An 11,309-nucleotide genomic window follows, 5' to 3' on the forward strand; every position below is an offset into this window, starting at 1 on the left:
ATTATTAAGGGATCGTTCACACTTTGTTTATGATTCAAGAACCAGTCAGTGTTTGCAAACAAATAAGAATTTATTTTACAAACAATTAAGACTAGACAAATGGTTTAAACTATTATCCTGTGAATGGATGGAACTAAAAGATGGGTGTCTGAAAACTATATGTGAATATGAGATGATGAATCAGAATCTCCGTATCTTCAGAGAGGTGCGTTCTGGATATAAAAGAATTTGGTTTGCATCTAAACGATTAAGTTGCTATTATCAGAACCACATGCAGACGCTATCTCGTTGTGTCTACCTCACCCATTTGGAGACCCCGATTGGATCCGAGATGTCCAGGAGCAGACGACCCCACTGCACCTGGTTCATAGAGAAACCTTGATGCGACCAAATCAGTCCTCAGATGCCTTCGGGTCACAATGATAGATGAATGGAACCAAGCGTCTTAAAATCAACTCTGAAGGAGTTTGAGTCAGCTTTGTTCTGCTGGAAAACTATCTTGTTGTTCAGCTTCGCAGATGCAAACAGCTTTAAGGCTTTGACAGCATGTCAAAATCTTTCTGAGCTACAGATCTGCCAAGAGATGGCCAGTCTCCAGCTTTCACTCCTGACTGCCGAGAAAGCAGAGCGGCTGTTTATATACCCGCTGTTCTCTATGACCAAACTTACCAAGAATCTCACAAACGCATGCTCTGAGATGCAGCATCTCTGAGTCTAGGGACAAGGTTAGTTATGTGTCATGTGTATGTAATCTTAACCTTACTCTCTGTCTGGTGTAATGATGACCTCATCCTGTAAACATACTAAACCCTCACTGAATACAGATTCCTGAACATTTCATTGCTTGATTATACATGGCAATGTGTAATGATTTTTAATCATAAAATCTTCTTTCTTCAATGATTATTTTGAAAAATGATTACTTTAATCATGAAATCATCTTTCTTCTGGGAATTAAAGATTTATCTAAAACAGTTCTCTTGTGAAGGAACCTTGGGGAAAGGAATGCTACCGTTCATCTTTATTATCTGATGAAGCTGTGCTCAGCTGATGAAGTAAATGATAAATGACCCACACTTGTATAGCGCTTCTCAGAGTAAGGACTCCAAAGCGCTTTACAGTACAGTGTATCATTCATCCATTCACACACATTCACACACTGGTGGGAATGAGCTACGATGTAGCCACAGCTGCCCTGGGGCGCGCTGACAGAGGCGAGGCTGCCGAGCACTGGCGCCACCGGTCCCTCCGACCACCACCAGCAGGTAAGGTGGGTTAAGTGTCTTGCTCAAGGACACAACAGCAGAATTCTCTGTCCGGAGCCGGGATCGAACCTGCAACCTTCCGATTACTGGACAACCCGCTCAACCTGTTGAGCTACTGCTCAATCAGTAATCTGATTAAAATGCTGAGTTGTGCAGACTCACAGACTCCTGACAAGGGAAGATACAGCAGAACATGTAGCAGCCAGGGTTATTTGCTCTGGCTGCATATGACCTGTGGGATCTTTAAAACCAGTCCATTTTGTGACGTTACAACTGCAAACAGGAAAAAATGTCACAATGTCCAGATCAGATGTCCAGCCTATAAACACCAGAATACTTAAACTTCTCCATTTGGAGTAAAGACTCTCTCAGCATTTCGTGTTTTTCTGGAGGTATTGGACAGCAGGGAGCTGACTCACATCCTGTCCCATTCAGCCATGAATCTGGAGGTCTAGGCAAGAAGATGCCAATAGAACCACATCATCTGCAAAGAGCATGAGACCCCGATGTCCACAAACCAGACACCCCTCCCTTCATGACTGAATCTAAACAGGACTAGAGACAGGACACAAAGGAGCCCTGGAGGAGTCCAGCCTACAAGAGGCACAGCTTTTGTTTTAGTTGTAAAGAAACTAGAAATTCCTCTGAAGTGGAGGCCTGTCTACTACTACTTATTGGCTTTTAAGTGTGGTTATATCCAATTTCTTCTAAAATTTCTCATTTTGTTCAACCATGACCGATGCTACTCAACTCAAATACATGTAAACATATTAAGACTACTATCAGGCAGGAGTTTCTGTGTTTGGATTGGTGAGGCTTCATCACCCTGGATCAGACTCTGCTGGGGTGTGCCACAGGGCTCTGTCCTTGGTCCCCTCCTATTTGCAGTGTTGATGTGTGGGGTCAATTAGCTCACAGCAGTTTGAGAGAGACCTGACGAGACTGGTTTAAATGTTATGAAAATCTTTCCTTCCTTACCAAAGCTGAAGAATCACACATTTGTGTTCAAAAGAGAAGGAAAATAAACACTAAGTAGAGCAGAATTAGGAATTTGACTTCTCTTCTTCTGATTTATTGGGTTAATCATAAACCAAAAGAAATCAGAAATTCAACTGAAAAGAGTTCTTTTTGATCTTCATGCCAACTTTCTTCTCCAAATAGAAACAAGATGATGACATAATTAGTTTGAAATACAGCAAAACAAAGGCCGGGTTCACGCTGCAAGATTTTTAAATTGTTGGAAAGTTTTCTAACATTACAGACCATACAAATCTCACATGTAACAGTTTTTGTTCCACAGTGTGGTGTTTGGTCACATGATAAAGACAACACACCACACATGAATGGATTTTACACACAAACATTCCCCAGTCAGATGGGACATTTTGCAAAACCTCCTGAGATCAAACGTGATTTCAGAGTTCTGCCACCTCGCTTTCAGATTGGCTACATTTCACATTCTACAGGCAGCACATGTGCTTGTCTCTGAAAATCAGACTAAGTTAATTCAACATGTCAAACATCCCAGATTTATGATTGTAGCAGTCGTGACGTGATACCCAGCTGTGTGCAACACACCACACACGGCAGGAATCTCTGTTAAGATCATCTTATGGTAACTGGGCTTCTCCTTAAGATTGTTGGAAGGAAAGGATCAGGTCAAAATTGTCCTGATTGTTGGGCCTTAACTGTTTTAGACTGCCTCCGTTTGGGGGAACAGAATAGTTAATTAAACAGATTGTCCTAATGGCACCAATCACAAAGAGACTTAAAACAAATGCAGTCGCAAAGATGTCCAGTTTATGCACATGTAACCTTTACATGGACATTTATTTCACATGTCACGTCCATTCTGGCAGATCTAGTGGGATTTTTTCAGCCAGATGTTCTACTATAACAAATTAATGCTGCAGAAAAATCAGAGTTCAATACAAAACAATGAAATAGGTCAGTTTAATTTTGGATCCAAACAAACACAAAGACTGTGTAATGATTTATGTTGGTGTAAAAACATGCCTGAACTGTGGTGACATTAACCGTTCATACATTTTTCACTTGGAAAAATGTCAACTAGGCAAAGATCTTAATGATGACCTCACTGAAACATTTGGCGTACTGCTCAGGATGAAGCGTTGAGATTTCAGCTCCAGCCTGAAACACAAACACAGCAGAGCATTAAAAGGTACCTTTTTAAATCCTGCAGAACGGAGCACTGAAGAGTCCCCACGCTAACCCAACCTTTGAAAGAACAGACATCTCACCCCATGTTTGACAGCCCTGGCAGCGTGAGCAGCTCTCCTCTTGGTGTCGTACTGCGTCAGCACGTCAGTCAGGCCCATGAAGTACACCTCCCTCCGCGGGGCACCTGTGAGTGACATTGATCTGCTTTAGATGACGTTCCTAAGAGCTTCCGTGGGAGATCCGAGCTTGTAGCACTCACCCACAGAGCTGTGGACAGCGTACATGTCCACATAAGGGTCAAACTCCCCAGGTCCCATTGGTTTGAAGGACTTCATGTAGCCTGTGATGCCCTCTGGTGAGGTGGAGCTCCGAGGAGCTGCCGGGTCAGTTTCATCCTCCTCTTCCTCCTCGTTGGACAAATCTGCTTCTTCCTCCTCCTCCCTCTCAGCTCGCTCAATGTCGTGGATCCCCAGCAGCAGGCTGTAGTCCATGATCCTCATCTGTATGAGGAACTGAGGCAATGCACGTTTAAGCATGAGGACTCTCCACAAGAATCAGGAGTCTGAACACAGCCTTACCTCCAGATCTCCACTCAGCTTCTCCATCATCTTCCCCTTCTCGTCATCGCTCAGGTAAACCTTCTGCATGTTGTTCATGAGCTCTGCATCTTTATGGGTGGGCAACTCTTTGACCTGGAAACGAAGCCCAGCTAGATTTTTTATCATCTTTAGACATTTTTGGTTTAAAATTTTGTTTTTCAAATAAACGGAGGGAAATATGAAAGGTTTCCACAGCTCATCAACCAGAGCATTTTCCTAGTCCAGGTCAGCCCCACCTCTGCCTGAACAGAATAATATTTGAACTGCGTGCTGTTTTTTTCTCTGAAAGGGGTTTTGATAAGTTAAATAATTCATTTGTGTCACAGCATGCAAACAATAGCAAATCTGCCTGGAATATGACTTTTACATTAGCATAAAACAAATGAATAATTTTCTGCAGCACTGTTTAAAGGCAAACTGAAGACTTTCATAGGTCGTTTGGTACCATTTCCCTTCAACAATCATTAAAAAAAATTTTATTTAATTATCTGACTCATAAACCAACTTTGAAATGGGCTTTAGAAAAATCTTTGTGTTTTTGTATTTCTCTTTTATCTCAGAAAGATGTTGAGACACCGAGCGGACCAAATGAACATTCCGGTGAGTGAAACGCCATTTGAAGATCTTTATATTCCTGAAACCATCTCAGCTGCATCACTGCAGAAAAGCATGAATTACTCAGTAGAGCCTCTCATGCATTTGCCACCTTCCGATCTCACCTTTTCTTTGAAACTTGCTTCACGAGACAGCAGGGAGCCCTGAGGAGGAGAAAAGGAGTGACTGTTACAGACCTGCAGCAGAAGACTTACACAAACTGGAAATGCTGTCCACTTGAAAAAAGAGCAAAAGTCTAAAGGGAAATTTGATGGATGTAGAAAAGGTCTGAAGACCTGCTGATCTGGACCGGGTTAAAAACTGAAACCTAAAGGATGATTTCAAACATTTGCATGAAGCATGTTTACGTGCATATCTTCAGCAGTTTTACCTTCAGGTTGTATTTCCTGTGTACAGGAAGTCTGTGGCTGAACATGTTCCTCATCACTAACAGGTAGGTGTCCTCGCTCTCCACCGTCACCCTGTACATGGCCAAGAACTGAGGAAGCAGCGTGCTGCCATGACAGGTGACAATATGCTGGAAGATAGAGAAAGAAAGAATTTAGAGACGATGATGAAGTGTGAGGTGTTTTCAGGTTAATCTGTGCCCTGGGAATCCTTCAGTGGTGTCAGCACTCATGATTATCTGAAACTTGTAAATCAGACCTGATTTAAATGTCCGAATGAAGGAAAACTGACATTTTACAGACAGTTTCAACGTATTCTAGACCTTTTGTCTGTTGTGTCACCGGGAAGATAATCAGGCTGTTAACGTTTTTCACCAAGAAATTCTTTGCATTTGTCATTAATTTGGGACAGTGTGTCAAAAGCACATGCTAGCATAAGCCACCTAATTATTAGTTACAGCAATTTAATTTTTCTTTTAGGTCCAACTTTTAAACACAGGGATAATTGCTGTTTAGTAACAAAGTCATTTAAAAGAAGACTAATAAAAATGATAAAAACATGACTTGGTCCCGCGTTGCTGTCCCGCCGCATTTCTTGGCATGCTCTGGACGAGCTCAAAACTACAGAATTATTGGGGGTCTATATTTGATGCACTCTCTAAAATTTGTGGGACCACTGTGCGTCCAGATTCTGACATCTGTCAATAAAACCTGGTTGCCCTTTGCTGCTTGCTGGACAAAACATTAAATACTCCAGGTAGAAGGACCCTCATCCGCCGACATACGGTCACTGGGTTGCAGAAACTATGTCTCATGTGGACTTGGAGAGGATCAGACACAGTCTGAGGGGCTGAGGGCTTTCTTTTGTGTAGTACTTTAATCATATTCCTGTCGACAGTTTAGTTTAATTCTTTGTGATAGTTTCTTTTGTGGAGTTGTATTTGTATTTTGATTCAGTACTACTTGGAAATGGTTTTGTGTTTCTTTCCATTATATTGTTTCATCCAGTGTAGCGAGATGGGTGGTGATGGTGCTGTGTGTGTGCGTGTGTGTGTGTGTGTGTGTGTGTGTGTGTGTGTGTGTGTGTGTGTGTGTGTGTGTGGGAAAGGGTTGTGTTAGGTTCTTTCAGTGTTGATGTTAAAGTTAAATACAAAGCTGTGATACTCTGTGTGAAGGTGGGAACACAAAATAATGGAGATGTTGAAGGTTGTTTAAAATTGTTAAAAAAAATTTAAATACCTTGTTCAAAAAAATGATACAAACATGAAATTGTGATATGATATTTTTGCCCATCTTAGTTTAAATCATATCTCCTACTTTCATCATTTTATAAACCATCTTTTCGGTTTTGTGTTGGGTTGAGTCTATGAGGAAGAGTTTGCCATCATTAGAACATGTGACTTCCTCCTTTTAACTTTAAAAATCAGGAGAAACAGAAAACTAGGTATCTGTCATGGTGAACATTACTATTCTCGGTCACAGTCATTTCTCATTCTGGAAACAACGTCTACATTTTATTTCTAAACTTTGAAGTTATGAGTCTAATGTGTTTACCATTTCCCTAACAGGGCATATAATAACAATAAAAGAAATTGTTATTTGTAATAAAAGAAAACAGAACAAAAATTGAGAAATACAAATATTTTTAATGAATAAAATTAATTAAGGGAAAATATTTTGGTGAGTGATTACATTTTAAAGTCAAAACCTCCCACCATGTTAAAAAAACAGCTCATCCTTTAGTTATTCCTACCTGATGATACTCCGAGAGGATGGTGTGCATTTCCTCCACCTCTTCACTGGAAATTTCTTTTACCACCAAAGTGTGGTCATATGACGTCAGCAGCGGTCCCACAAATTTCCCCTCATCCTCTTTGAGCAGAGCGCTGCGGGCCAGAGAAACCTGACAGCAGAATTATGAATCCATTTCATCCAATTTTGCAAGCAAATTTTTAAATTTCACCTAAAAATGAGCTCATTGTGTGTAGGTGGATGCTAGCTTTACAACAAATCTCGCCTTAATCTTGCACATTGATCAGCTGATACTGTGCAGCATGTTTCCCGCATAAGCAAATGTGCGCTCCTGGCGCTGGAGGAATACTCGATGCACCACCTGGCACATGCAAATGCGACGCAAAGACATGCAAATTTGGACAGGAACAGATCAATAAAAGCTTTCTACAAAAGGAGAAAACAGTTCACGTGTGCACCAGTGCACTTTTCTCCTTTTGTACCCTCTGTTTTGTCAAGTAATTGTGTTTTTAATCATTATTAGGACAGGATCACAGGATTTAATGGGGAATTTTCAGTACCTGGTAGTCTTGATCCTCGATGCCAAAGCGCTCTCGTAGGTTTCTAAACACCTGTGGACAGTACTCTTTGAATTTGAATTGTCCGGGAAGGTTCTCCCTGATGACAAAATAATAAGAAGAAAAAACTCTAAACGTATGTTTGGATAAAAATGTGTTTTTGCAGTTTGGTTAAATATGAAGATTTTATTTGCAAAAAAAAAAAGGATAAAAGTAATTTTACCCAACTTTATTTCGACTGATATCCGCTGAAGCTAATAATAAATTAATGTAAAATTTTCTGTTTTTGCAAATGAATTCTTCATGTTACCACTAAAAGCAGCTTTCAGGTTGAGAACACATGTTTATTCTTCTCTCCACCTCTGGTCATGAAGTCTTTACAGGATTCCTGAATGGATTAAAGGATTATTGAAAGCTCCACTGTTTTATTCAATCTGTTGCAGCTTCACAGTGGAAAATTTGTTCAGCTCTGCTTCTTTGACTCCTATAAAATAATGTCACTCATCTGATACGAGCTGTTTACATTTACAGACAAACATGGCAGCGGTTGTGTTTCCACTGTTTGTCTCCATGTGCACCACCACTGAGATAACTTGCTGGGGTGAATCAGGCTGCAGACCTACTTTAGTGCTCAGCATCCTTTTATGTTATCTTATACTTTGACACATGCATCACTTTGTAAGTGTTAAAGGTGTGCTTGTTTCCCACAGGCTTTGCTGTTTTTGATAAGCTCGGGTGAATAATTCAAAAGGACCACACAAATCTGTGCAGCTCACAGGAAGCAGAGCTGAGAGCTTTACTTGTTGAAGAAGTGGTTGATGACTTTGATCTTGGTGCTGGCTTTGAAGTCGTCTGGAAGCAGCATGACAGGTACAGGCACCTGGCTCAGGTCGTTAATCTGCGCATGATCATTGAGCAGGGGAAAAGGGGAGAGCGTTTTCACATTCAGGTCCACATACAACGTTCAGCAGCAGCCCTAATATTTATAGATCTACATACCGAGTGGTTGACTCCCCACATGAGGACGCTCTGGACCGGGTCACTGGCTCGGAAAACCTCCACCTTCTGCTGCACAAAGTGCTTCTTCTTAGTCTTCCTCTTGGGCTTCAGAATGGGGATGGAGGAGGAGGAGGTGGGAGAGGAAGACATGGTGCTTCCTCAGGTGAAACGATGTGTGAGCAGGCTGCTTGCTGCCTGTGGAGTCCTGAGTATGCAAAGCAGGCTAGAGTCCGCCTTCGGGAGTCTCTGCAGCAGCAGCATGGACTGATCCAAACACTGCTGCACGTCCAGTCAGAACAGGAGCAGAAATACATGCTAAACTTAATCAGAATCACCTGTGCTCATGAGGGTTGATCCTGTAGTTTATTACATCTCTTTTCACGCCCTGCAGCTTTGAATAAAACATGCAAATTCTACATGAAAACATGAGGTTCAATCGTTTATAAAATGATCTGGTTGTTAGTAGCAATATGTTAAACCAGCTAAATAAAACTCACCCAAAAGACAAGAAGAATAAACACAAACAACAATAAGATCATATGTTGCAGGTGAGAAAACCCTTCTTCTTTTGGGGCTCTGCGGGTAGATTTCATCAACTAAACTGGTGCTTCTGTGGAGTTTACATCATCGTAGTTCATTTTTTGCCACAGAATGGTTACCCTAAGAGTTCATCGTCATCATCATCACCTTTATTTCTATAGGACCTTCAACCACCTTCTCAGAGTCCCCAGGTCCTGTACACCAGCACAGTATAAAAAGAGCAAAAACAATAAAAAAACAAAAAAAAAACAAGATAAAAATATATTTAAAAAAGACAAAGTACATTTATAAGAACAATTATATAAAAAAATGACTAATATATATATATCCATCCATCCATCCATCTTCTGAACCCGCTTAGTCCACGTAGGGTCGCAGGGGGGCTGGTGCCTGTCTCCAGCAGTCAACGGGCAAGTAGGCGGGGTACACCCTGGACAGAGAGCCAGTCCATCGCAGTAATATATATATATATATATATATATATATATATATATAAACCAGGCATGACCTGGAAACTCCAAGGGACTCCCGACCAATAAAAAAGCATGATAAAACCAAGGAACTCAGGGGAAGAAGTCCAATCTATTAAAGTGTCTTTTTAAATGAGACTTAAAAGATTGGATGGAGAGAACCTGCTTCACAAGCAATCGAAGCCCGCTCCAGATGCATGTAGAGCTAACTCCAAATGAGCCCTCGACAACACTGGCTTAATCGTAGCGATACGTCGAAACCGGAACAATCAAGAGCGTATCACCATTTAAACTTGTGCATCACACCTGAGAGCATGATGGAATTTTATCCCTAGGTTGGTAACTGCTGACATCACCCATGGGGCCAATGAAGAGAGGTAAACCTCGGGGCCGTACTGACAGTCCTGCCAGAGGTGAGAAAAATAATCTCAGTTTTGCTTTCATTCAGGTGTAGATTATTGAAGCTCATCCATAATTACATTTCCCCCAGGCAGGCAAGAAGTGGTGTTTAATGATATCACACTATTTTTTAGATGTCTAAAATTTTTAAATGATTTAAACAAACTCAGGGTTGCACAGTGGTTACAGCTGTTGCCTTGCAGCAACGAGGTCCTGGGCTTGCATCCCGGCCTGAGGTCTCACTGCATGGAGTTTACATGTTCTCCCTGTGCATGCATGGGTTCCCTCCAGGTACGCCGGCTTCCTCCCACAGTCCAAAAACACGACTTTCAGGCTGATTGGTCTCTCTAAATTGTCCTTAGATGTGTGTGTGCTTGGTTGTTTGTTCTGTGTGTCTCTGTGTTGCCCTGCGATGGACTGGCAACCTGTCCAGGGTGTACCCCACCTGCGTGCCCGAAGACTGCTGGAGACAGGCACCAGCAACCCTGTGTGGATAAGGGGGTACAGAAGATGGATGAAAACAAACTCTTTTTACGCTTGGAGCCTTTTAAGTAAATGTATAAAATTTGCATCAAAATGTGAACATTTTTATCTTCTATGACTCACTTAATTTGTCATTTTAAAGGACTTGTGATTTTCTCTTAAATCGCCTCTGACTCCAGAAAGTTCACACCCAAGCAGCCATAGACTGCTCTAGCTCTACATCTTTACTAAGAGCTGTGGGCGAATGTATGTAAAACTTATCATTTCTCCTACACAGCACACTGCTGAAACATAAATATTCTCACGTGACCATTGGAATCTTCTGTCAAGATGTGAGAGGCACGGGTTTGTGGTTCCCATGGGGACCTCAATGAGGCACTGATAGTTGTTTTAACATTTCTTTTTATCTTGGCTTTTCCTTACTCTTATAGATTTTATACAAAAAACATATTTGTTCCAGCATAGATTACTAGACTAGATGTCAGAATTTGATGTATTTTTTCAAAATGTCTTCATTTGTTTAGTTTATCTATGTCATTTAAAGGACAAATATATATTGAAAATAGCAATTAACCTGCAAATCTCTAACACCTTTAAGGATAACTGAAAAGATATATATTTTGGTAAAAGCTATGAGTTGATGTTACTGTTTTGTCAAATCAAAGTAAAATATAATTAAAGATAGAAAATGTCTTCTTTGTCAACTTTTTTTTGTGTTTTAGATGAGTGTAACTATTTAAAAGTTCCTAAGAGATTAAGTGCTTACAGATGATCAATAGCACAAATTCTCCATTTAGTCCAGTGTATAAATATGTTCTTATTTTTCTTATGATCAGTGGATTTTTTTACCAAAATAATTTCATTTAAAACAAACATTTTAATTCATAGGTTTATAAAATACACAAAAATAAGTCAGTCATGGACAACGGATCAATCTTTAAACATGTTGAACCCCTCAAGATCTAAAAAACAAACATTTAAGATCTTTAATAAGAGCTCTTAAAACCTCATAGACTTTATTGTCATAAATAGAAATATTTACAATAGCATAAATATGGCTAAT

At 40.6% G+C, this 11,309-nt stretch overlaps 1 protein-coding gene across 1 annotated transcript; it reads right to left on the bottom strand.

Moving 5' to 3' along the window:
- Nucleotides 1-2,308: 2,308 nt before the first annotated feature.
- LOC107385647 (phosphatidylinositol 5-phosphate 4-kinase type-2 gamma) lies at nucleotides 2,309-8,593 on the bottom strand. The gene is made up of 10 exons (XM_015959685.3): nucleotides 8,355-8,593; nucleotides 8,156-8,253; nucleotides 7,359-7,455; nucleotides 6,800-6,949; nucleotides 5,031-5,177; nucleotides 4,765-4,803; nucleotides 4,025-4,138; nucleotides 3,706-3,958; nucleotides 3,527-3,630; nucleotides 2,309-3,416 (listed from the first exon to the last, which is right to left on the bottom strand). The coding sequence occupies exons 1-10, from the start codon at nucleotides 8,502-8,504 to the stop codon at nucleotides 3,336-3,338; spliced, it is 1,233 nt and encodes a 410-aa protein (XP_015815171.3). The 5' UTR covers nucleotides 8,505-8,593; the 3' UTR covers nucleotides 2,309-3,335.
- Between the last annotated feature and the right edge of the window lie 2,716 nt (nucleotides 8,594-11,309).

This window comes from Nothobranchius furzeri, chromosome 3, assembly GCF_043380555.1.
Source record: "Nothobranchius furzeri strain GRZ-AD chromosome 3, NfurGRZ-RIMD1, whole genome shotgun sequence".
Lineage (NCBI taxonomy): Eukaryota > Metazoa > Chordata > Actinopteri > Cyprinodontiformes > Nothobranchiidae > Nothobranchius > Nothobranchius furzeri.